General features: G+C 38.9%; 2 protein-coding genes across 13 annotated transcripts in view; one reads left to right on the top strand and one right to left on the bottom strand.

Moving 5' to 3' along the window:
• SMPD3 (sphingomyelin phosphodiesterase 3) overlaps nucleotides 1–27517 on the top strand; it is a 120730-nt gene that overhangs the window by 83482 nt on the left and 9731 nt on the right. For all 12 annotated transcript variants that reach the window (XM_080553036.1, XM_080553034.1, XM_080553029.1 and 9 more), the window contains 5 exons: nucleotides 437–2060; nucleotides 14032–14107; nucleotides 20768–20923; nucleotides 25313–25402; nucleotides 26767–26830. In XM_080553036.1, coding sequence (XP_080409162.1) covers nucleotides 723–2060; nucleotides 14032–14107; nucleotides 20768–20923; nucleotides 25313–25402; nucleotides 26767–26830 — 1724 coding nt within the window. In that variant the 5' untranslated portion in view covers nucleotides 437–722. The remainder of the gene's footprint in view (nucleotides 1–436; nucleotides 2061–14031; nucleotides 14108–20767; nucleotides 20924–25312; nucleotides 25403–26766; nucleotides 26831–27517) is intronic.
• The window catches only part of PRMT7 (protein arginine methyltransferase 7), a 52526-nt gene continuing 41305 nt past the window's right edge, over nucleotides 16297–27517 (bottom strand). Inside the window, exons 19-24 of the transcript XR_013938640.1 lie at nucleotides 27094–27189; nucleotides 26689–26781; nucleotides 25223–25375; nucleotides 24278–24410; nucleotides 23823–24004; nucleotides 16297–19031 (exon numbers count right to left, since the gene is read on the bottom strand). The gene's annotated coding sequence lies outside the window, so the exon portion shown is untranslated. The remainder of the gene's footprint in view (nucleotides 19032–23822; nucleotides 24005–24277; nucleotides 24411–25222; nucleotides 25376–26688; nucleotides 26782–27093; nucleotides 27190–27517) is intronic.

The following is a 27517-nucleotide window of genomic DNA, read 5'->3' as shown; positions in this document are numbered from 1 at the left end:
TACCTTCATTGCATCGTTTTTTTTTCCTTCTGTTAATGGCCTTGGCAATTCAAGTAAGTTTAACTTCAGTGATAAAATGCTAGATGCCTAGAGATAGCTGCTTCACGCCATTTGTGAAGATTTGAAAGCAGCTAATATAAATAAATGAATATTAAACTGTCCAACATATATTTCTGAATGTAAGGCTTGAACTTTGTAGTAGAAATGTCTTCCATGACAACATTTGTCATGTGCATTAAGTGGTTGATGTTCTGATTTAATGTGCCAAAATACCAGTCTCTTGTAGTTAGAGTTGATCTAGATGCATGATCTGTAAAAGACTGTCAAAAATATTAAACAAAACAGGGAAATATTATGAAGGCAAAATCAGCATGAGCAAACCTGCTTCAAACTTTTAGTAACTGTTATATGTGTTTTGTGTCTCTTGTTTTTACAGATTTTCTCTTTGCCTCTGGAGTGTTTCGTTATGGTAGCCTCCAGTGAACAATGACATCCTTTGACAAATACAAATGCCAAAAAGCCAAACAAAAACAGTGGCCTTCTTTTCTTTTTACTACAACACAGTGAAATGGTGCTCTTACAGTTTTCTTATTGACTCTTACTGGAAGAAACAAACTCCTGACTGGACCTTGTTTCCCCAACCCTCTACCAGTGTTATTATGGATGCTTGACACAGTGACATCATGTAGTAGGCCCTGAAGTGTTGTCATAATTAAGTTGCAATGGTTTTATACACTTCCCCATTTCCCAACAGCTTTCTGTCAGTTCTGCATTCCTTTTCCTGGGGCCTAATTTTCCCATGTTATTGGTTTGCAGATAGGCTTGTGGCCTCTTTTGTTCCAACCACCTATGAAAAACGTCAAAGAGCAGACGATCCGTGCTATTTTCATGCACTTTGCATCATTATTACCACTCCCATCTATTTGGCGCTGTTGGTAGCCTCTCTTCCTTTTGCTCTGATAGGCTTCTTGTTGTGGTCCCCGCTCCAGTCAGCCAGGAGGCCATACATCTACTCCAGACTAGAAGACAAGAGCCATGCCAATGGAGCCACACTGCTCACTGAATGGAAGGCTGCAGGGAATGGGAAAAGCTTCTGCTTTGGCAGTGCCAATGTTTGCCTGCTGCCAGATTCTCTGGCAAGATTTAATAATGTTTTCAATACACAGGCTAGGGCTAAGGAGATTGGCCGGAGGATCCGAAATGGGGCAAGCAGACCACAGATCAAAATATATATAGATTCTCCTACCAACACGTCCATCAGTGCAGCAAGTTTTAGCAGCTTGGTTTCCCCCCAGGGTGGAGATAGCACTAATCGTACTGTTAATGTTGGCATCAAAAGGACAACATCAATGGAGTATAAAGGAGACAACTCTGGCTCGAACAACAGTGAGGATAGCAGAGAAGATAAGGGTGGAAATGGAGAGCCAAATGAAGGAGAGGAAAACACCTGCATCGTCCGCATAAACGGAGAGGATAATGGCCACATGTCAGACATAGAAACAGATACCGTCAATGGGCAGGCTAACGCTAGTGGCCCTGCAGAGCACTCGCTGGAAGGTGACGCAGAGATCTCAAAAACACCTAACCACAAACAGAAGGAAGGAGATTCTGGGAGCTTAGACAGCTACTCGGCCTCAAGAGAGTCACTAGTTAAGGTTCGTGTTGGAGACGGCACAGTGGACCAAAGCACTGTTAACAACAAGCTCCTCTACAAGGCTTCGGTCATGAAGAAGACTTCAGTGCGGAAAAAGAAACATACGGATGAGACCTTTGATCATGAGATCTCTGCTTTCTTCCCTGCCAACTTGGACTTTCTGTGTTTGCAGGAAGTGTTTGACAAAAGAGCTGCAGAGAAATTGAAAGAGCAGCTTCATCACTATTTTGAATACATTGTCTATGATGTTGGGGTCTACAGTTGCCATGCCTGCTGTAGCTTTAAGTTTGTGAACAGTGGTCTCCTTTTTGCCAGCCGCTATCCTGTTATGGATGCTGCCTATCACTGTTACCCCAATGGAAAAGGAACGGACTCCTTGGCTTCCAAGGGAGCCTTGTTTCTCAAGGTAAGAGCCTTTCTTTTTGAAGCTGTAAATATTGACAAGTTATAAAATTAAGCTATTCTCTCTCAGTCATTTCTGTTAAGAATTCAGAGAAGCAATTTTTGAGTCTAGATTACCTGATCTAACTTATATATATATATTGGTTTTGTGGCCTAGATAATGTGTTGAAGTGTTTGATGTGCATGAAATAATACGGAATTTTTGGAGGTAAGACAAGTATAATTTTAAGTGCTGAAATGTGAAGTAGTTTACATGGAATTTTAGTTTCTTTTTACAGAAATCTCATTAATAAAAGGCATACATTCTAAACTTCTTCACACAAGTATAGTACTATGGGCATTACAGTTGGACACCAGCTTATTCATGCTACATGTTTATAATGGAATCGAAAGACAATCAAGCCTAAATGACAGTAAAATAAAACTGAAAGTATTGCAATGAACTGTGTGGCTATTCCTCTCTCTTATTTGCAAAATAATCGCTATGAAGAGATATGAAGAAGAGCAAACAAAAATGCATGGGACACTGGGGAGCACAGAGTTTTTTCCCTTTATTAACACAGTTTACTAAAATTAACTAATGGTAGTGGGAACAGGAAGCCTGGGGTTACACTTCTGTACATCACAAACGGCAGAAATACAAGTCTACATGCAATGATTTGCTTTTCCAAGACTAATAGCTGTTCATGCTGAATTCTCAGGAGAATCTGGCAGTGCTCTTCACAAACTGGAATGTGGGCCCTTTTAATTTGGAATTAACTACAAACAAAAACTTTGTGCAGAGGTCCAGATCTGTGGACCCAAACCTACATGGATCTGAAAATCTCCTAGGATACTGGATTTCAGGTTCTGGGATTCTGTCACAGCTTTTAGTTACTGAAATGCATTACAAATGGATTTTTTTTCCTAATGCTAGCAAAATATATCAACTGAAATTTTAGGTATTTTCTAGTGCATATGCTCACTAGTCCTCAGCAAAAGCTATTACTAGCCATTAAAAATATGAACCCTTAATAAGGATCAGTGGTGTTTTGTACCTGTTGTTTGTAAACAAAGAAAAAATTGGTACTGCATTGCATAAAAAGCAAATATTAGATCTTGCAGTCTGATAATGCTCCAGTATTTCACATATATTTGGCAAAAACAAAAATTCCGTATTTGAATACAGGTTTTTCAAAAAATTACATCTGTCTATACTATACTCTTATCTGTTTATAAACAGCTGGAGTTTATTCTTTCATCATAAAGTGCTGTTTGCAAAAAAAAAATATGAACATACATGTTGTTCAACATAAAAATTACCAGGGTCACAAAGACTGCCCTTCAGGATATGTATATATCAGGGACCAAGCGATTAAAAACAATCTGCTTTCAACTGCCTATTGCTGAGTCATTGATTTGTTACCCTGCTAGGCACACAGCAATGTCTCCATTTCTCTTGCAGAAAATTAAGCCTCCTTTCAAAATTCCCCTGGGATGATGAACTTAATTATGGATTCAAGTTGTTAAATAATGTTACAGTTGAACAGGGAATAGGGACCAGTTAATATGAAGATTCAAAGATGACTACATTCTTTTAAATATTACAGAACTCTGGCCCAGCTAAAAGACCCTTTTACCTCATGTCTGTGTCATTCTGACATACTGCATGTTATACCTAAAGTATTTTTAATTCCAAGTCTACCTTGATAATGAAATGACTTTGTCTTGCTTGTGCATTAGGTGGTCAATGCTCGTTTCTTTCTTAGACCAAAAAAGTGTGGGAATGATCTATTTAATTTGAGCATTGAAACAAAATAGGTATGAAGGTTGATTTTCTTGATGTAATGCTTAATTAGTAACTGCATGTGTGTGGAGTCCTGTGACAAAAGCTATAGTAAGTAAAAAGCCTGGTGTGGTTTTGAAGTCATTGACAATCAATTCGTTCACTTCAGAATTCTTCAGGTCTTATGCTGGGGTAGCAGCAAGCTAACAAAGCGTACAGTAACTGGTTAGAAGGGGTCATTCTAGTCAATTTTAATGGCATAGTACTACTTACATCTTACTTAGTACTTATATCTCTGGTTTTATGTCATTCCTTTTACTGGCTGAGGGCAGCTCTTGCTTTACTTTCCGTGCATACGACATAATCCGATCCTACGTTAGAGTTTATCTCTGCATGACTTCAAAGACAGCAATAATACAGCCTTGCAGAAATGTCCTCCTAACGGCCTCGCATCCAGTGCTGCTGTGGACTTAGAAAGTGTCTCTGTCCTGTGCAAATTCTTTTTTAAGTTTATGACTCCTGTGAAAAGCACAGTGCTCCTACTTCTGGAGTTGGAAACATGTCGCTTGAGTTTTGTTTTTGAGGTATGCTTTAGAAGCTTGTTCCCCTTGCATAGATTCCATCTCTGCGTAAAGGGCCAATTGCTTTCCATGCCGTTAAAAAAAAAAGTGTGAAAAGAAAGCGAGGGGAGAAGACTTGCAAATTCTGACAATACAGATAAAATCACTGTGGTTTCACTCACTGGGAGGATGAAGCCTTTATTGAAATCTTTCAGATCCACGGGAAAGACCCAATATCCAAATGCAGAGGAATGTTCAGAGAAGGAAATCGGTTCTCATTTAAAGAGCACTATTTGTCTCCTTGCTACAAACTTAACTATTGAGATAAACTGAAGGTCTCAGAACTAAACCTTCAATGCAAGTTGAATTATTTGGAATGAAAAGGCAAAACTGTTCTGGGGGAGTTGTGTCACATGACAGATCCCTGCTGCCAGGGTGAAGCATTTCATGCATTTTTTCATTTTTGTTTAAAGTGAATAAGATTTCTATTGCCTCTTTCCTCCACTGCCTTCACCATCTAGATTGTAAAGTTCAGGTGGAGATTTGGAAGGATTTGAAAGATTTGCTTAGTTATACAGAATTATTTTACCTGAGAGACTTAGACAGCTCAAGGGTTATTATTAGTAGCTGTAACAATAATCAGCTCTTACGTACACCTTTTCATTTGTATGTCTCAAAGTGCATAATAAAGAAAGGTCAACATCTGCTTAATAGAAGGAGAAACTAGAGCACAAGAAGGTAATGGGATTTGATTGTGGTTTTAACACCTGGAGTGTCACAGCCAAAGAAAGAAGATGTAAGTAAATTATAGGGACTTTTAACACAGCCTCATGCTACTTAAGCTATCCGGAGACCTGTGCAAAGGAATTTGGCTAGTCTTGGTCTGTTCTCTTCCTGAAGTTGTCTGTCACAAAAGGTGCTGCTGCTGGCACTTTCCTGACAAAGATCACAGGCTGTTGTTCTCATCTGGATAGGCTGGTGCTTTCCAGCTCAGGATGAAGGCATGAGGATGACAGAGTTGTGAGAAGCTATTGTGTAAAGTCCGTTTTCTGCATTAGTGGAGAACTAATTTACATTCAGCACTTCGATCTCTTCAAACTCTAGCAGTGTTCTTGTGTCCAGTATAAGAGGCCCTCATTGCGACATAAGTGAGATACAGTCACAGAAAAACATAGTGCATAGGGAGGGGAGAAATGTCACCTGCTTCTAAGTGACAATTTCTTGTCTGAAGTGTTAAACCACTGTTCTTAGCTGCTGGTAAGGACCCGGAGGAGAAGTTAGCAAACACATAAATCAGCCGATCCATTTTCATACTTTGACAGTCAGAGCCCTTGGGAGACTCTGCCGTGACTCCGTGTTCTGGTGTTGCATTTCACATTAATTTAAAATGCCTAAGAAAAGAACCCTTGCGTCTGCTTTGTAGGTTTTATATCTCTGTTATCTCTTATTGCTGCTCTGCTCCAGATAGAGGAGGGAAGTGTGACTGACACAGGTGCTATCCTGTGCTGGTGATTCTAGCTAATAAGCTAGCTTGCATGTACCTGTATATAACATGATGCAGACTGCACTTTTCTCAGGTGTTCTGCAGCTGTTGGTTTGACACATACATAATTTTAATTCATAGTATTTTTAATGAATTTAAAGGGAGTTAAAAAATGCATGTCCCTTGCAGAAATTGGATTATGATACTGCAGGCAAATCAATTTTAAAAGTTACCAGTGAGGGCACCAGTTCGTAAATTACTAAAAGGCTTCAAAAATCATTCATCTTTGGATAGGAGTATTAGTATATATCAATATGCTTAGCTGTACTGCTTCTTTTATTTTTCTGTTCAAGTTTTGGACTCTAGTGTAGTAAAATCAGAAAACTCACCCTTAACTTGACCTGATGAGTTTCTGAGTTGGAGAGTTTGTCCAGCTCTGCTGGCAAATTATGCCCTTCTAGCCTTAAAATGTAATGGCTATAACTGTAATGTGAACCTAAGCCAACAAGATATGTAAATGCGTAGTTGGGGTAGGGAGGTCAATGAAAGGGGTACTCTCAAACTAGTTATTTACTGAGCAGAGGTTTTGGAGTGGTTTTCTTCCCACTGAGACTGGGAGAAGTGGAATTACATTAAATCGATGTTATTCTTCCTAGTGTTCTTGGTAGGAGGCTTCTACTCTTTGGCATCTTCTAAGAGAGATACTTTTAGCAAAAATAAGAATTCTTGTTTAAAACACAGTATATGAATATAAAGCAAAAGCAAAACCACAGTCTGATGTGGGTAGTTTGAACAGATAATAGTACTCTAACACAAAGACTGTAGGAATTAAAAAGGAAAAATTATAAGTCTTGTGGGTTTTGCTAAATTTCTGAAAGAACTTGTGTTTAATTAATATTAATTCCTAAGCTTATTAACAGATTTACTTTTCAAATTCTCTGAAAATTAATGCTGTTCTCAGGAAGTACAGTAATTGTGCAGAGAACGTTATTATTCATTGTTTTAAAGGAAACCTAGCAACCTTTGCTTTATGTGCAAACCTAGCCTTGTTCTCAGAAGAGCTGGAGTGGTTGTAACAGATGGTAGAAGGAGCACTAGCTCCAATTGCAAAACTGCTTCCAAGCAGTTTCTACTTATTTGCTACTCTCTGAGTGTCTGCTTTTTATGATAAAATGAGGGTTCCCTGAATTACCATCTCTCATTCTTTTTTGTATTACAGATGCAGTTAAATTTTGCTTGGGTAATTTAAGCTGTCTTTATGGCTGAGAATGAAGGGGTAACTTACGCTATGCAGTTGGACAACATATTGGGAACCTTTTTTACCTAAGGATTACAGAGAAAAGCAGGATGGCTCCTTTCTGAGGCCAGTAAGAGATTTCAGACTCTTTTCCTTGATCAGTTGTCCCATACCTAAGTTATCCCAAGATGTTAAAAGAAATGTCTAGTGCTGCTCATGATTTTGTTTAGGTAACTCTAAAGCTGTCCTGTTTAACTCAGGAGGGTAACCTAAACATTTTCCACATGTTCAGTTTCTCCTTTAAAATGTTAATGTAAGAATTGGACAGAGTCCAGTAAACTGGCTGAGGCTTTTTTTTTTTAAAAGGACAATCCTACCCATGAAACTTTACCGTGTTTACTTCACCTTGATATAACTGAAGTTATTAATCCCAACCTTTTTCTCCTTCATTAGTGGGACACATTACAACTGTTGTGGAGGATGAAATACAGGATTAAGATCAAATTGTGGGCTTTATCCTTTTTCAGAAAACAGAGAGCCCTTCATTCATAGCACCAATTTACAGCCAAACGCTTTCCCTCGCATATAAACTTAATGAAACTTTGCCAAATAACTAATTCTCTGAGCTCATGAAGCAGCAGCCGTTGTCACACGGTAGGTGCAAAGAAATAGAATTCTGAAAAAATCAAATGCTACTGGGGCTAGAAGGAATTGCAAAGCACCAAAAAGGATTTTGTGCTGATCTCTAACATTTAATACTTTTAAATTTTATTTAATATGCTTAGATAAATATATTTATAATAATAAATTAGTAATTTAACTAATGCCTCTTCTTTAGCAGCTGCTACATATCCCTGAAGGCAAAAGGCAGAGTTGTGGAAGTACTAGTATACAATGCCTGTTTTTACAATGGGTCTAACCAAAAAACTACTACAAAGAAAACAAAGTACAGGAATAAAATAAATCGTTCTTGGAAGTTACCTCTACTCTAAATCATCTGTGTGAGACAGGAATGTTTGAACTGTATGAGTCACAGCAAGTTTTCTTTGGCATCATCTCTTAACAGCAACAGTAATTAGCACTTGGGCACACAGTTTGATTGGTTCTTCCATTAGTTTCTTGGTGCTGACTCTCCCGCTAGCCTTGGAAAATAGCTGAAATGGAGGGGGAAAAAAGTCCATGAGGAATTGATAAAATTTCAGACTACAGAAAAGTTGAAAGAGAGAATCTGTATCATACGTTTGTTTCTTTTCTCTGCCTTCACTCTTATTGTCTGCTCATTGTACTAAGGTAGATAGGATGTCTACACAATACTCTCCTAGTGGTTGAAATAGGGAGGAGGTACAAACTGTGTGCTGTTACCAGGATCTGAGAGCATCAAACGGTGTGAACCCCGAGCGTGTGGAGATACCGCTACTGGGGTGTCATGCAGCTCTTTGTCTTGTGGTCACGTATTTTTAAGGGCATTTCCCTTGAACTTCATCGGCTACATATAAGCAGGATGAGTATTTCTGTGGGAGCAAGACGCTACCACTTCTACTGTCACCCTGTCTATGTACCCTGCTCCTATTTTCTGTCTGGAATGTTTTATTTCACAGACAAACAGTAACTCCAGCCCTTTGCTGAGACGATGTTCTTTGCAAATGCAATCCTCATGCTTTTAAGGAGAGGGCTTTTTTGTTGTTGTTTTTCTTCCCCACAGAGCATGCAGGTGTGCTTTTCAGCTTGGCTAGTTTTCCTTCATGGTGTGATCATTAGCTTGGTTCTTGTCATGAATATAAATTTGTTTGCCATAGAGCTATGTTGTACTTTGGAAACATACCTTCTTCAAAGAGTGCCACAGGCATCACTACTACAACTCATATTTATTCCAGTGACAAAATTGACACCTTAATGATAATTAATCTGATGAAATGAATGGTTTGACTCATTTACAGTCCAAGATGTAATTAAGCCATAATGGTGGAAGTTACAACTGTTCTGTGTAATATCCCATCTCCCTGAAGGATTCTTAATGTTACATTGAGATTATTTACCTTCCCCAGCTTTGGGTTTATTGCCTGCACGTAGACTGTGGGGTGACGAATTCTGTGGAGCACTTTCTTCAGGAGTATGACAAATTTTTCTCTCTTCTCTGGTTTGCACACCTGGATTTCCTTCCCACGAAAGAGAAGGCAATGGCATATCCTTTGAATTTGTGTGTATTTAAACACTTCGTACTAGAGGGCGCACATTCCCGTTGAGAAATTGTCTACCTTGCTTAGGATTTTCTTAGAACGGCTACCTCCAGGCAATAGGCAGCTTCTACAAAATACCACTAAAGGTTAAATTTTCCTCTTAACAACCTTTTTGTTTCTGTCTACACATTATTGCTCAATTGGTTTGATTCTTTAACTGAGTGTCATTTGTTACGAATGGCACAGCCCAAATTTTTAAACATAAAAGAACGTTTCTTTCCAAGTAGTTGATTTTCTAACACAACAAGGACAGATTTGAAGATGTTTGTTGAGGTGGTATTGAAATACCCCTGGTATTTAGGCAGCATTTCTGTTTTTTTATTTATGTATCTATTGATGCTTTTCTTGAGATCCAGATAAAATAGAACTGTTTTGCACTACTGGGACAAATGTGTGTAAATATAAACTGTTAAAGATAATATATTTGTCATGTTTACAGCTTTGTATACTTACTGTACTGGAGTATGATAAACATGAGATGTGCAAGATATTCCAGTTAGCTCTGAAAATTCCCATGATAGCAAGTAATGTGATTGAATTTAAAGTTATTTCTTTCACTCTAGCTGTAGAATTTCAACTGTTGCTACTTGTGAATTTTTTTTACTTGTCAACAAGAATCTTTCCGCTGTAGCCTTGTTGGCTTGACTTCTTTCATGAGCATTGTTTATTATCTGATATGCATCTAACTGTAGTACTTAGTCTGTATTGGACAAGATTTTGATACACAATTTTGCACTGTATAGCCTAGTATCAGCATGTTATCTCCAATATATTCTACTAATGTTCTGTGACATAAGGTGAAAAGGAATCTTTTAGAAGAAAGTACCTGATGTCAGTCTCCTGTGCCTGAAAATAAAAATTTGGAGCTGTGAGTTTTGCACTTACTAAATTCACAGGTAGGCGATGAATGTAAATATGTAGTGGTAGCAACTGCCATTTTGATTTCCAAGCAAAAATCACCTGAGCAGACTTTCCTCTTTATAAAAAAGCCTTTCTTATCTGCAACGAGCTTCCCTTCTCCCCCAACAGCTAACAAAATGTAATGTTCAGTGTTGTAGCAGGGATCAGACTGCTCTCCTAGCTTTTACTTTTCCAGATGTTTGACTAGTTTGATTACTTAACCTTTGCAAATGTACTAAGAGTTGGAATACATTTTGCATATTTCAGCATAATAATGAAAAAAAGTAACTTTGTTTCTATCAACTTAGAATTATGTAATAGGGACACTTTATGAAACAACAAGTACGTTCTCTCAATTGTAATTTTACCTCTAGATAACATCATATGACTTCTTCCTCATGCCATGATTATCCTGTTTTGCAAGATTGGGAACTTATATTTAGATATTGCTTTTCTACGTCTACAGAAATTTTTAGTAAAGTGGTCCATGATACGTTGAAGGCTTTAGAATGCAGTATCTGAAGGACTTCCCTATAAAAGTAATTCAATGAATATTACTGATTCACAGAGCTACTAGACCATCTGAAATGAACATAAGTCAGGCTTGTGATGAAGCCTGGCTTATTTACCTACATACATTTTCTGTATAAATGTGAATTTAAATGTTTCTTCTGTTCTAAGCAGCAAGAAGTACGTTTTACTTGTGAAGTGCTCACTTGGTTTGGTGGAAGTGGAACCATTCTGCCAAGATCCACGTTGCAGGCTGAAATGAACACTCCGAGTTCTCTTCTTGCAGGAGTGCCACGAAGCTGGTCAGGCTCAGTCACCACAATATAATATAGCCTTGAAAATGGAACAGTCTAAAAGTAGCTACAGTATTTGACCACACAAAGGAACGTTTCTGTGCAGAATTACAGGGCTTGTAATATTTGGGAGGTCAAGTAGTTTTCCTCTCTGTACATCCCATAGTTCTTTTCCATCTGTGAAATACCAAATTAGACTGAATAATCAGATTTTTTTTAACATACTAGTGCTTTTCTGTAGCTGGAAAATACACCAAGCGGCTGCAAGGATATTTATTTTCTCTCCTAGTAGTTGTCACAGTTGGTACTTATTTTCTCTCCTAGTAGTTGTCACATATATGACAGAAGTCAAAAAAGTTGGAGGAAATGTGACATCTGGGAGATGATCTGCTTTGGATGTACTACCATGCTGGCACTTTCCAAAGAAATTCCAATTATGTTAATGTCTTCAGCTCTTGCTTTGGGCTGCTGCTTCTTTTTTTTTCCCTATCAAGTGCAGAGCTATGGGGGCACTATCCCCCTGTAGTGGCAACCTGGGGTGGCATTTGTTGTACTGCACATAGCAGCAGTCAGTGTTTCCTCTAGGCCGTTTCTTGTCATTCTTTGAGAGCTAGAGATCCCAAGTCCATTACAGTACGGATATGTGCATGCAGAGACAGTATGGTAAATATTTATTTCTGATTAATGGGTGTGAGTGTGATCCTATGTATAAACTGCTTTATGAGTATGAGGTCTTGTCAGGCACTCCATTAAAGCTGCACAAGAAATTCTAAAGCCAATTTGAGCTGACTTTTCTTTTTCTCAACTGACTATAACTTATATTTGGATGTTTAGCTTTTAGATTTAATCTTTTGTGCTTTTTTAGAAAATGATTCCATCTGTTTTAGGCAATAAGAGGATTGTAAGAAGCACATTCTTCCTGTAAGAAAGAAAACTTTATGTGCAGTATTTTCAGCATGATTATGGTAGGTTACATTGGAAGATGGATCACATGCATGCTTTTTCACTGCAGCAGGAGTCACCGAAAATTTGTAATATATAAAATATATATATTGTAAACTTTACAATATATAGTTTTTGGTGTTTAAGTCAAAATCTGATTCTGAATTACTAAGTTCAGAAAATATTATTCATCCACCCGCCTGCCCTAGATAGTACAGGATTTAAACTAATGGTTTCCCAATTTTCTTTAGGAACTGCTTATGTTATGTAAGAAATTGGAGAGAACACCCCCTTTTAGTTTACCTGTGACCCTGGGATACATTCAGACCAAGGCAGCCTGAGGGAGGAAGAAAGAGGTCTGCATACTCAAGCTCCTGCAGTAGTCGGCAGCCATCCACCAGACTGCCGTATCCTTTGAGACCCTGCTACAGTCTCCTGTGTTTAGGAGAATCCTCTGGTGTAGGGGTAAAATCAACAGTGATGTGCATATTTTCCTCATCTTCCTCTGCCTTCAGGCTCCCTGAAGGAGGTAACTGTTTGGGAACAGCAGTAAGAACCCCATCAATATTCACTTGAAATCTGTCTAAAAGAGGACTGAAGAGACTGAGGGCAGAATAATGCAAGATGGTTATTGTATGCTCTTCTAGCTGGAACAAAACTGAAAGTTAACAAGGCATTGTTGAGTGCAAGTGACATAAATTCATATACTGCAAATACAAGATGGTCAATTATTGGAACAGGGGCTTGGAAAGGTGGTAAAATCTTCATCCTTGGAGCTAATGCAAAACTTAACAAAGCTCTATGCAACCTCATCTAGTTGGGCCTGTTTGAGCAGGGGGTATGCTAAAGGACCCCCAGATGTCCTTTCCATTCAATGATGGTATGACTGATGCAAGTCATGTGTCTTATGACAGAAACCTGAATTAATTCTTCCCTAAATGAGCTTGGGCAGAATGATCTTGCAGTAGTATGCAAACAGCATCACACTGCCTGAAAATTTCCAGATACTTTGGCAAGAGGGGTGCTGATGATGGGATACGGTGTGCAGTAATGGCCTCATTCTGTACTAAGAGAAAATCCTTCCTCAAGAGCAAACGAAAAACAGGCTCTGCTTCCCTGATTTTTTACTTTTTATTTTAAATTTTGTCACCATTGCTAAGCAACTGCAGAAGGCCTGAACTGCCAGAATCTTCAATAAAATTGAAAACCCGAACCAGAACTTGATTTTAATTTGCTTGTGTGTCCACCAGCAAATACATTTTTTTTTAAATACTGTAGTATATGATACACAGGAGCACTTACATTACATTCCAGTTTCCCTGGAAGCCCTGCCTCTTCTGTGCATAAAAGCAGGGGTGCATGTCATTATTTTAATCTGGTTGACAAACATGGGGGCTGCCACTGTGACATTATGCAATGGAAGAATGTAAATCCTTTGCTGAGACACAGCAAAAATCCCCCAAACCTTTGCAGAAGAATGTAAAAAATAACCAATCAAAATCCAAAATGTGCTAGGGACTGGAGGAAATGTGGTCAAAACTAATATTTATTTCATGTTTCATCCTTTTTCCCAGGGTCTCTTGCCATTTTTCCTTCTCCATTCTAACCTTACATAGAGATGTAGAATTCAGACTGCTGATGATATTAGTGTCAGATGGCACATGAGTGGTGGGATTTAATTTGTATATGAACAAGAGCTGGGATACAAAATGGTGGCAAAATAACTGGCACTGAGAATCAGTGAGACTGTGAAGAGCTGAAGAAAGTCAGAATCATCAGAATCTTTGATGTAGTGGTGAGCAGGAAGAAGCGAGTGTGCTAGCAGCAAAGTGGGACCCTGCGAAGGCAGAATGTGATGATCAGGTGTCTCCAATGGGTGTGTGTGTGTATTCAAAATGGAGCTAGATAGAAAGAATGGTAAAAAAAAAAAAAAAAAAAAGGCTAACGGGGCGCACCAAGACTGCACAGCTGGGGTTGGAAGCGGGGCTGTGTGAGCTCCTCTACTAATGACAATTAATGAAATAAAGTATTTCTTCCTTCCTTTCCAGGTGCAAGTGGGAAGTACACCTCAGGACCAAAGAATTGTGGGATACATTTCCTGCACTCACTTGCAAGCTATTGCAGGTACTGTCCATATTTGCTTCTCTTAATTTCTCGCTGTTTCTAAGTCTTTGTTGGAATTCTTGTGCAAAAGTTGGCCAGCATTGCTCCTCCAGTGTTTCTCACAAACTGCAGTGTGCATTGAAAATAGCAGTGAAATAGTGAAGAAAGGGTAGACAAATACATCACAAAATGTTTCCATTTTCAGTCTTAGAATAATTAAGCATTATAAGATACGCAGTATTAAAAATCCCTTGAGAACTCTTCTTCCCTTTGCTCCCTCTTAAGTAAATACTGTTATTATAGCAAATACATTACTATCATCATTATTTGCATTTGTGGACCCATACTGTATCAGCTTATAAACTAAAATTTTACAGATTAGGACAGTTTTTCCCATCGGAAGTCAATGGCTGGAGCAAGCCTAAATTCTCTGCTTTTACCTGCCAACTTCATGCATAAACAGTTGGCAAATTAATACTACTGTTTAAACATTTCCTAGGTCACGTTTTAAAAAGTCCCACTGCTACGTTTACAACAGCATGAAACAGCATGCTATGTGTCCTTTTTCTCGTGAAACAGTACCTTCTAAGACCGTTAGAGATAAAAGAAATACAAAAACTCTTAACAGGGTGTAGAAGGATTTGTTTTAAATTTTCTCTGAATTATCGAAAAAAGAATGAGGAGATGTTCTCTAACAGTGTATGCTGTGTCTGTGAGATGCATGGACTCCACTGTCCACCGTAACTAGACTGGAATTCCAGGTAGGTCTGTCATGTTGTGTCCGGGCTTCTTCCTCCTCAACAATCATAACAACTTTTACTACTTTTTTTTTTATTTTTTTTATTTTATGATAGTAACTCAACATTCAGCTCTCCTTTTAATATCAGTATTCAGAACCAGACTGGGTGGCCTTATCTCCATTTTACAAATCAACTCCAGAAATGGAGGGGAGGAAAAGCTAGTAACTTCAAGTCATTCTGTTTTAGTGTTCTTATGTATATGTTTTGTAATCACGAAGTTTCTCCATTTTAGCTGCTAGCCTGAACACTCATCAATTAAAACTGACAAATGCTAGAAATACTTGGAGATATCTATGGAAATGTCTGTCTCCTATCTTTTGCATCAAAACTACCAGTTCTAGACTTAAAATAGGTATAGTAATAAAGTGAAAGTCAAATCTACAAACATTTACTTTGTGTAAGATCAAAATTTAGTTTAGCCAGAGGGATACACATCCTTAGTTTGTTTTACTTGATGTGACTGTGACTCCTGGGCTCCTGAGAGCTGGAGAGCACCACACAGCTGCCCTAGACTCGTTGAAGACAGCACATGTGCTGCAGGCTGAGGCAAGACAGAAATGCAATGTAAACAGCAGAACTCTGAACCTATGCTGTACAGCATGTCTAGGTTAACCCAGTCAGACAGCTAGCGTTCCTTTTACTTTACAATTGAAACACTGGCAGAGACAGAATTGGGAACAAAACTGCCAGTCCCTAAAGTACATTAGAGAGACTGGATAGTTCTAAAGAAGTTTCATGAATTTTTCAAATACATTTTAACAGTGTAACATTCTTTAGTTTTCTATTTCTAACTCTGGAATTATATAGTAATGTACTGTGTGATTGCTGCTGTGGAGCTGACATTTCTTGCTGTTCCAGTTCAGGTTATAAACCTCTGGTTTTAGTCCTTTTCCTTTTTAATCACCTAGTCATGTATTCTCCAAGGGTAAAAACACAACCTTCCATTTTCCTATTTATGTTCTTGCTTCATATTTTTAGGCTTATCTGGTTCAAGCAACATTCAAATAGAGCAGACAAGGATCTAAGAGTCTAAATGTCCTTTGATAAATCATATTAGTTTACGTAATGAAATAGAAAACTAAACTTCGTAACAGTATGGCAGAGCTGTGCTTTCTGATTTTCATCATCTGATTCAAACCATTTCACACATCTAAAAAACTGACAAAAAAAACAAAACAGTTTGTGTAAAGATGTTATCTATAAAAACAAGCACTGTTTAAAAGGTTAACCATTTAAATCATCTTGTCATACATGGCTAAGTGCAATTTGGCTTCTCTTCTAGGATACACAAACTTGCACTTGATAGTTCTGGTACTTACATGAGTATAACATGAAGGGATCCAACTGTTTACAGTCAATGAACTCCTAATACTTTTTTCAGGAGATGTGCTAGCTGAACTCCGTTCTGAGGTTGTTTTTTTTTTTTTTTTCCAGGGCTAACTTTCACTTTTTTCAGTATAACTTCAGAAATAGATGCGGATTATTCTCTCAATAGGTATTCCTGAATCTCAATACCTGTTAAGGAACGCTGCTATGAAGGAGCTCTTCTTTTCCATTCCGGAAATAGCTGCATTTTCTGCGACAAATGAGGGGGTCCTCTAATGAGACCTGAATGTAATTGTTTTCCAGGGGGCTGTTAAGTTTACGTGTGTCTTTTATGTCTTTCAGTTAGTCAGTGATTGATGTTCTGGGAAGGCTTTGCTTCGTAGAATCCACCTACTTCCCAAGTTCTGCCCCCCCCCTACCCACCTTAAGACACCCCCCTAAGCCATCAAAACAGAGTAAGCCTCAAGCTATTCCAGCCCAGGTCCAGATGATGTAGCATGCTGGATGCTATCTCATAACTCGGTCATGCCCCTTTTTTTGCATTTATTGTGAATCTGGTCATCAACAATCAAGGTACCAGCAACTCTGACTTCTCCAGCACTAGTTTCAAGCTCTACCAACCCCCACACAGCTTAAGTAGAATTTAGCTTGGGACTGAGAGAGATCCCTCAGTGTCTGAAATCTCAGCTGTAAAATCAGGAGTATCTTTGGCGTTCAACATCCCCAGGCAGTAATTCTACAAAAATTGCTAAAGTAGCAAAGCTAGCTTATCCACACTGTGGCAGTCTGCCCTTGGCCCCTCCTCTCAGCTACGCTAACACAGTTGTTGTAAGCTGTGTTGCGCTTGACTGGGGACCTTACCTAGCTGAAAGGTAACTCAGCAGAACCCAGCAAAAGGTTTTTTTTGTTGGTGGTGTTTGGTGTGGTAGTTTTTTTTCTTTGTTTTGCTCCAGCCTATCCTTGCTTAGATATATTACACAGGTCTGCTTAATCCATCACCTAGTCAGGCATGACACTCATGGCTGAACAGGATCCTTTGGTTGTGACTTGGAAGCAATGTTCCCTTTTGACTAGGCTTTATCCCTTACACTTTAGTTTTTGCTCATCTTCTCCAGGTTCCTTCCAATATATCCCCTAGCACAGATCAGTGCTGAGAACTCTGACTTTAAGAACTTCCACTGCAACTGTTCCTTTCCAGCCCCTGACTAGGCCTATGAGCTGCTGTGTTTGATACCTAGCGTTCCTTCTCTTAACAGCTTTCCGGGGAGAACAAAGCAGTCCTCCTATCGTACCTACCTGCAGTTCTAACTAAAGCCAGGATTTCACTTAAGCGTTTCAAAAGTGAATGAAAAGGGTGGCTCTGACTACCCTAGAATGAACAAAGGTGAAGTATTTGTTTATGCTGGCGGAGGCTTCCCATAATACCTTTTCATCCTTGTATGAAATTTGAAGCTGAAGGGAACCGCAGAGAACTTGGAAATGTTGACTGCAGGAACCAGTCACAACATGATTACTTGCAGTTTTCCAGCCCAGTTACTAAGGAAAAGAGTGCAGAGCTATTAGCACAAATCTGTATTCTCTGGTTCATCACTGGTGGCAGTCAATCAGATCAGTGATTCTATCTGAACGTTTAATTAGAGCTGCAGGCTGGAAGAAGGAGAAGTTGAATGTTATAGTTGGGAGTTACTACCTAGCTCCCTTCTGTTAATATCAACAGATGTTATTTTGTTTCAGCAGCAGTTTCTGAAATGTCTGCTTCACTGGTTGTTCTGGATTCAGGTTTGGGTTCCCCTCTACTCAGATGTCTAATTAATTCAGTTACCTTCACCTCCAATGCTATGGATCACTGGGAGGTGCTAAAACTATGCACTGCTAAGAACTTTTGCATCCAGATACATACAGTACCTGCTGTGTAGCTACAGGAAGCTGCATAACAATAATATTAACCTCAGAAAACAGTTACATCTAGGTTGCGTTAGAGGATTTCTTTGTCATGGAAATGTAGCTGACTTGATTGCACACACTCTACTTAAGTGTGCAATTGCTTCCATGACCTCTAGTGGGGAGAACCAGAGATGCCAGACTACCACAGGTTCTGCACCTTTTCTAAAAGGAAGTGACAGGTGCCTGCTTCTCAAACTCCAAGGCTCCTATTTTTCTGAGGTTTTCTGCTGTGCAGTGCTGCTACAAAGGCTCACAATTCTCACTGAGGGAGATATGTATCACTATGTAGTTAATGTTTTTTTAATAATGGCAATGCATGTTACCCATCACTTTTCAAAACATCCTCCTAAAAGCTTTTGTCTGTCTTTTTTTATGTTTTTATAAGTAGTTTTCTGCTTTGGAGAATTTTACCTGTGTGTTTAGTTAGTGGGTTTGCTGTGTTGTTTCAGGTTGCTGTCAGAGTTTTATGTTCTCATAGGTAATGGCTGTATTATATTATCACTCATCCTAACTGAAACCACGCCAGATATATACTTCCCAGAAAATGCATGCAGTATCTCGACACTTCAAAGATAAATAAGTCTGTCTTAGACAGTTAAGCAATAATCAGGACTTTGTGGGAAGCAAGATGAATTACTGTAGTCTTGTCAACAGGCACCATGCTAAAAGTTACAAGGAAACAAAGGCAGGCCAGAAGAATGTGGTGGCCTAAGGTGATAAACCAGGATAGAAAGATACAGATAATGCAAAAGGAGGAGGCTCTGAAAGGATCTTTGACCAAAGTGTATAAATACCTGATGGGAGGCTGTATGGAGGTTAGAGGCAAACTCTCCTTGGTGGTGCCCAGTAACAGAACAAGAGGCAATGGGCACGAACTGAAATGCAAAAAATAGTATTTTAACAAAGGAGGTTTTTTTTTGTTTTGTTTTGTTTTTAATAGAAAAGGTGACCTAGCACTGGAGCAGGTTGCCCAGAGGCTGTGGAATCTCCATCCATGGAGACAATCAAAGCCCAACTGGACATGGTCAAGAGCACCTGCTTAAGGTGACCTTGCTTGAGCAAAGGAGACAGACCAGATGATTGCCAGAGGCCCCCCTGAACATCGTGCTTTCCCTGACGCTGTAATTTCATCTGTGTCTTTAGTTAAGCAGAATGTATATGTTAGTCACACACCGTTTGTAGTTAGTATCACCTGCTCCAGGCTGTATTTATTCCATGTGACCTATTTCTTGTGCTTTTCTCTAACTGCGTCTTAACTGTAAGGCTTTCTTGTGCTGTGTAGTGTATCAGTACACATAATCAGTAAATATGTGAAGTGCACTTCTGCACTTCACGTGCACTGTGGTAGCGAGGGTTTTTTCCAAGAATACAGGACTGGATTTGTGTCAAGCTGTGTGATTAGGGTATTATCTAAACGTGACGTACAAGCACTAGAAACTGTAGATCAGGGAAGAGATCCAAAGAGCACTTGTACAAGCTTGTATATTACAGCCCAACTGTTACAGATTTACAGGGGAAATAACTGATGTTTACTGATTGTTACAGGGGAATAACTGATGAGTAGAAGAAAAAAAATCAGTTTACTTGCGATTTGAATTAACAGTCTGAACAGATGAGTCAGTGTCAGGACCTACTTAAAGGTCTCTTTTCCTGGTCATGTTCTTTTCAATATTTCATTTAATTGTTTAGGATTGTAGCAAATCACACTTGGTTGAACGTTTCTGATTCAGTTTGTATTTAGCTGGAGCTTTCTTGGGCTAATCATTATGTACTGAGCATACTATTATCCGTGCCATTTCTTAATTTTGCACCCTTTTTTTCAAGTTGTCTAGTAATAGCATAGCTAATAATATGACATTTTATTTATGACAGTAATTATTCCACACTTAAACAACTACAGAAGTTCACCCTTAAGTATTAATTTCAGAATTTTGACATTTTTGCCAGAGCATTTACAAAGCCTTTTAATGACTTTTATCTGCTCATTCTGTATCAGGTGTGCCATAGAAAAAAATGATCAAAACCATGCAACTAAAGACACCTTCTTCTGTATATACAACTTGAGATGCAGTACTTCTTAACTGAAAAGCTGGACTTTCACCTAGTGTCATTCTATGTATGAATTTTTAATATAGCTAATTATATAGATGAAATTTCTCCATGTGCAGTCAAGGCCGCATAAGGCTAAGGTACCACTTACAGCTCTTGTAAATCTGGCTTCAAGGCTTAATTTGGCCTTGTGCAGACTTAGCACTGCGTGTGCTAAGGGTTTTTTTCCTTGTTATTTTAAAGAAAAGGTATGCCTTTAATTTTGTTGCCTGCATGTGCTCCATTGAAGGGATTATGTTTGATGGGTAAGGGGAAAGAAAATGAGATTGGAATAGCTCTGTTATTTTTATTTTATTTTTATAGATTTTATTTATTTCTAGTTTGCTTTAATCTCTACATCCTCTGACTGAAACAAGTGAGGTGCAGACCCAGCTCTACAGAGACCTCGCACCAATGGAACAGCACTGGCACTAGTGATTTTGCTGGACTCATGCAGGCATGCAGTGATCTGAACATCATCCAAGATCTTATTTCTTGGTATTTCTTTTTTCCTTTGCTACAGGAGACACTACTGTTCGGTGTGAGCAACTGGATATGCTTCAAGATTGGCTGTCTGAATTCAGAAAATCTACCTCCTCCTCCAGCACAGCCAATCCAGAGGAGCTGGTGGCTTTTGATGTTATCTGTGGAGATCTCAATTTCGATAACTGCTCCTCTGGTAAGACAAGCTTTGCCTTTTCCTAGTGTGTACCGACTTGAACAAGAAATAAGAAAGTTCTTGATCTGTTCATCTTGCGGGTTTATCGTAGTATACTAAGTTGTGACTGACTTGTGCAAGGAAGGACTTGATAAAGAAACTTCTGAACTAGGTACCAGCCTTGTGATGAGCCAAGGATACGCAACCTCTGCCTCATAAGTAAATATGCTGGTTTTGTAAGGCACAAAGAGCAGTAATTTGTGATGTGCAGTAGTAACAAGGACGATGAATCCAGTGATTTAATTTTACTTGAGTGAATTTACTTAATTTTACTATAGTGTGCTATACCTATTGTCATAGAATTTTATTTACTAATTTAAGAGGTGTATACTATGGGATTATAGTGGAGAAAAAGTACTAAATTCATGCAGTTATAAAAGTAATTTGATAGTGCATATACATAAGTATGGGAGATTAATGCTACAGAGAGAACTCAACATTGCTAAATCAATCTTGGAAAAAAATAACTGATGCTGTGTACTTTTGTTTTTTTTAATGTTAATAAATTTATTTTTCTGTATTTGGATGCTGTGGACACTAGAAGAAAGAACTCCACAGAACCATAATTATTGAGTGATATATTTGCAAATGGTAGCCTTTTCCAAATATAGACATTTTGCTCTGTTAAGAGTTACACTGCGAACTCGGGAGTGCAGGGCTGTGTTCTGTATCATCTCTGCCTTCCCACTTGGTACAGTTCACGCATCCAGCAGAGATCCTTGCTCGCTTTATACGATGTCAATCAGCTCTGCTGGTTTGGAGCTGGCAAATGGATCAGCAGGGTCTAGCGGCCAACCTCCCGCAAAGCTGATGGCTGAGAGGCCTTTTGTGTGACTGGGCCAAAACTGAAGTACTGGGATAAAGCGCGCAAGCCAGGTACAGTGAGGGGCGAGTTTAATTACAGGGATTTCACCTCTGCTGTGTTACCAGAGAGAATGTGTGAAGTGCAGGTGAGTTCAAGCTGCAGCATTCAAACTGGGATTCAGCAATTCAGACCACTGAGGTTGTGGATTTAACAGGTGAATGTGTGAAGAATATCACGTGAATGCTGTAGTCTTCATAAGAAGCCTAGATAATTGAGACTGACAGCAAAAACTGCACCAATAATAAAGCAAAGCAAAACAAGCATTGTCTGATCTCAAAAACAACTAGCATTCTCTAATCTCACGGTTTGTATCAGATGCTTGTAGTGCAATATTATAGCAAAGTTGGAGAAACATTTAATTGAGTAGAAAAGACCAGCAACCCAAAACAGCCCTTCTCTTCATTTCTAGCTCATTTGTACAAAAAGTAAAATCTATCACAACTATGCGATCTGAAGTAAACTCAGAAGGGCCAGAAAAGGTGTTGGCAAGTGCTCTGACTGGTAGAAGAATCCCTTATGCACTGTGGAGATGAACAGTAAGCAGTAATGACTACAGAATACTGTAGCGAAAAAAAAAGAGTTTTAGGATAAAATACAAGGGTAGCAGTGGTAGTGAGTTTTTAGGGAAGGAAAGAAGGACGTGTAGTTAATAACAGGTCTTGAGCTGCTACGCAAACAGGCAGAGGAGGCAATTCCAGCAGTTCCAGTGAAGGGAGGAGACAGGAGCTGGGGGATCCAGACGGACACATCCATTGCTATGTGACTGTTCTGGGTGCAGCACTGTTGGATGGATGGAGTGGCCTGAAGGCAAGTATGCCCTTCAAGGAAATAAGTAATTCACTACACACCAAAGGGGAGACTGCCCCATCAGGGTGTGGCAATCTACAGAATGTGCAACTGAATGGGTTTACGCAGCATGAACAGACATGAGTGAAGCTGTGAGGTAGCACATCCGGTCAGCATTCTCTATCTGGGAGGTTCTGGCACTCTAACCAGTATCTTGAACAAAAAGTACAGAATATAATTAATGCTGTTGTGACCTGTCTTTTTAAAGCAAGCACAACTATTTGCTTTTGCGAGTAATAGATGTAAATGCTGCAACTAATACTAAAGATGATTAAAAAGTAGGTTATAAAAATCCATTTTATTCTTGCTATCTCTGTAACTTATTTACACTCCACTCCCTTTTAAAATTCACTCAGCCTAGGAACTGCAATTAAGCTGGCTATTTCATTTGTTATTTGTAGATTGCTTTGTTTGCTTATGCACTAAGCAAGATTAATGCACTGTTTTAAAGTTGTCAAGTTGTCTTGTCCATTTTACATTACACACTGTTTTAGGGACGTTTGTTAGGATTGCAACAATTTAACTGGTTTGGTTCCCCCCCCCCCCCAATAATCAGCTTTCTGTAATTCTTTGTACATTTGTGTTCTTTCCTATTCCACAGACTGATACAGCAAATAATTAATATTGTGGCAGTAAATACCAAGCTTCTATTCTTAGATGTATTTACAGTACAGTTTTCAAAGACCTCCTGGTCCATGAGTAACCTTACGCTTATGACAGATTTTCTGAAACTCAGCTCCCTCCCTCCCAGCTTTAGAGAACATTAACCCAACATTAATACAGTAAATTCTCACCATGGGCAACATTATTAGAAAGTTGTCTTACTGTCAGGTTGGTTTGGACTCAGTTGTGTAAAACTTGATTATATTTTTAAACCTTTTAGTAGAACGTAAAAAGCATTCCCATCAGATGGGTTGAAGTTTGCCTCATCAGCTCTGACTTGTAAACTACCAGCACCACAGTGGCAAATTAATCATGACAAATTTTAATCTGTCTTGGTTTTGAGGTAAGTTTTGTAGCCGTATGACGTAACAAGGGAAAGCCTGAAGAAATGGAGAACTGCACAGATTACATCTTAGACTCTACCATAGACATTAAAGAATCCAGCTGGATGTTCAGACAGAAAGAGCAATTCTCTGCATTGCATACCTGGCAAATTTTAGGGAGCTCAGTCCTCCAGTCCTCTGCCACAGCTCCAGGATACCCTGGCAAATTCATTCTTCAGTCTCCTTGCTCTTATGAAGATATTCTCAAGGTAAAGAGCTGGTTAGAGAGTGGGGAAAAAGCTGAAATCACATAGTGAGGCAGATCAGCTGGTGCAGATGCAGTACCTGAAAGAAAATTGGCTTTATTAATCATTATTAGTGACAAAATGGCCAGGTGCCATGGTCTCTTATAACTACTGTACTCCACATTACCGTTTGTGTTGTGCTTCCTCTGTAACAGGGAGAAGTTAACAACAACTTTACTTGGCAAGAATACTATTTTGCGCAAGAAGAATCAGTTCAATCACTACAGTGCATGAGCTGCATTGTCATGCATACAGCTTACAGTTTGAAGTTTGGCTTCTGACTTTAGAGAAGTCCATTTTCATGCATACTTACATATTCTGTTGCCTTGACAATAGACAGTGATAAATAACAGCAGCAGCTCCAAATGCAGGTGAATATCCCATTGATCCCAAGAGAAAACTTCAAGTGTTGCTAAGAAATTTTAACCTTGTAAAAGGTACAAGTGCTGCAAGAAAGAAAGTTATCAGGAACTATTGCCAGTTTCTTTGCCATTTAACAAAAATGGAACTGTAGCAGCTGGTATTTTCAAGTTCTAATTGTACTTGCTCCTACGTAAAATGATCACTATGTTAAACAGCGTGCACAGAACTAGAACTTGCTTATTTGTATGTTCAGCATCTGAAACTGTGATGTATACGTTTTTGTAGGATATCTGTTATAATAAGTAATCCTAGGAGCTTGATGAGCTTGAGGAGCTTGAGTTAGGCTTTAAATGCAAGGAGCACAGTAGCAATTAGGAAGAAATTAATTTGAACGCTGAGAGATCATGACAATTATATTTAGAAGGTCTCTAATGCTGTAGATATCTCAAGCAAATTATCAATTGCCTGTCCTTTGTCTTACCTATTACAGCTTGAAAAGCATTCAGTGAATTCTTCTGAAACAAGTGAAGTACTAGCTCTTATCTTCAAATTCACTGAGATGTGTATATACACCCCCAAACAGCCATTTCTGTTGCCATTTTGAAGTCAGTCCAAATCTCCATCATGTGATCTCAACAAAAGTTTTGTATAAGTATAAGCAATGCAAACGTGAATGGCAGGGTAAGTCAGTATGTTAGAAAACCTTCAGTTTACAGCTAGAAACTACCCCAACTGTCTTTCATAGAAAGACTTTGTAGGAAAAAGTACTGTTATTAGCAAGCATTAGTTGGAATTTCTGGTTAAGACAAGGTACCGCTGTGCAGTAAAACCACTGAACCAGTTCGCATCAGTCCTCTAAAAAATACACGAATACTGAGTAGGAAGGAAGACTTGCCTTTTCTTTTGTGGCAGAACGAACAGTTATCCACAGGTTTAACAACGTATGGCTGATGTGCTTTTTCTTGGCCTTGTTCTTTCCCTGCAGACGACAAGCTGGAGCAACAGCATTCTCTGTTTACACACTACAAAGACCCATGTCGAATTGGTCCTGGAGAGGATAAACCATGGGCAATCGGTAAGACCTTCTCTAGCCATCATTGTACGAATATGTTCTTGTCTGTCACTCACAGAACACCCAAAAGCAGCAGGCCACACAGTTAATTGGCAGTGACAATCTGTGGAAACCAAATATTTGCAAGGGGTATTTCTCTAAGGTAGTAACGATATTGTTTGTGAATCTTAACAATGTTTTGTTGAATTTTAATCAAGAAGCAAACAGACATCTCAAACCCAGGTCCATATTCTAGAGTTTATGCATTAAACTATTGAATGCCTTCCCACACTTACTGTACTTCTTAAATAACCTCTAGATTACTTTGCAAAAAAGAGAACCAAGTTATTGTTTCTGTACTTTCTTCATGCAACAAAAACATACAGCTTTTGATCAGAATGTTCCATTTGGCATTACAGAAATACTGTAAGTGAGGACTTACCAGTATTTTAACATTACTATGAACTTGCAGAGTTCATCTTATATCAGATTTCACAGAACTCAGACCTGGTAAAACTCATTTGAGCTCAGTAAAGTTTTAGATCAGGAACTAGTTTTTCTTCAGAGGAGCAGTTACAACTGTGAAGATGCTAAATTTAAGAATTCGGTACTACTTAAGAATGTGGCTTTACTCTGTCGTAGCAGGGAAAAAAAAACAAAAACAAAAAAGTTTCTCTGCTCCTGAGAAAAATCAAAGGGCAGAGACAACATTTTGAAAGGTGGCTTTAGGGAGGCTGGGATAGAGGAGTTGCTTGTGAAGACTAAAGCAAGGCTGCTCATCTAGACTGGCAGGGAACAAACAGGCTAGTTCCCTGCCACTAGAACCTACTACCTTTTGCTAATCTCTTGTGCATATAGGTTGAAAATGAAAGAAACAGTTAAGTCAAGAATTATTAAGGAACAAGAGACAGCATTCAGAGTATAGAAAGGAGAAGCAACAGAAAACACGAAGTTCAAGTTTAGATTGGAACATCTGCTGGGAAAACCTAAGAGGCTTAGGGTAGGGACTGTGCTTAGGTAAAATGGTACAGAAGTCATATGGAGGGAGACAGCAAAGGAAAAGCTGAAGTACTAAGGCCACGTATCCTCATCCGCACTGTTACCATTATACTATTATGTTACTACATTTGTTCTGAAAATAAAGAATCCCTCAGACTAAAAGCCTCACTTAGTCAGGTGTGAGATGCAGGCACTGTAAGAAGAACTGCTATAGTTATTACTTCTGTGAATTCACAGAAGTGAATATAAAGTGCTTTCAAATCAGAACAGCGTTGTGTCCCACCCCTGCCACGTACGCTGTCTTCACATACCTGTGCCCCAAGAAGTTCTCTGAGAGGCCAGTAACAGGCTGCATGCTGGGATGGTCACATTTCCCTTTCTGTTCACAGGTACCTTGCTGGATCCTGAAGGATTATATGATGATGAAGTGTGCACTCCAGATAACCTACAGAAGTATGCAACTCCTAATCCTCCCACATGCTCTAAGTGATTCCTTAAAAAGCCAGTTAATTGCTTGCTATTTAACATTTCACAAATTGAGAGGTGTTTCAAGGACTGTAAAAAATAAATTATTTTTTACTCAGGGTGTCTTGGGGCAGAGGTAAAAAAGGGAAGGAAAAGTGTCTGCTTCTCAAAAGTCGGTTGGAGTTGGCTTCGGTGGGTAAAAAGTTGAGAGCAACTGCAGTCAGTGTTTTTGTCTCTAGAGTTGGTCCTACCTGGACAGGCTCACAGGACAAGAACTCTGAGCATGACTGAAAAGGGTACGCAGTCTGAAAACCCCTCGCCAGGCAGCCAGTTCCACGGTGATGGCTCTGCAAAGGACAGAAACAAAAGGAAACATACTTTTCTTCAAATGAAAAAAATAATGAGGTTTAAAACACACCCCCAACCAAACAACCCATGCTAGAAAGCTTGCAAAACTTGATGAATATAAAAAAGCAAACTCACAAATAGAGGAATTAATTAAAATAGCACATCACACATAACTAGGAATGGCTGGTCATCGTTCAGTGATACTAGTATGGCAATGATTTAAAGAGGATTTGATACTGAGAAACAGTATTTTTGTTTTGAGCTAGTGGACTTATAATTTTTGTATTTGTTATTAATTTGCAAGAGCATTTTTACTCACAAAGTGCA

This window comes from Anser brachyrhynchus, assembly GCF_964034855.1.
Source record: "Anser brachyrhynchus genome assembly, chromosome: 12".
Classification (NCBI taxonomy): Eukaryota; Metazoa; Chordata; class Aves; order Anseriformes; family Anatidae; genus Anser; species Anser brachyrhynchus.
The sequence above is the reverse complement of the archived record's forward strand: the minus strand, read 5'-3'. Positions and strand labels throughout refer to the sequence as shown.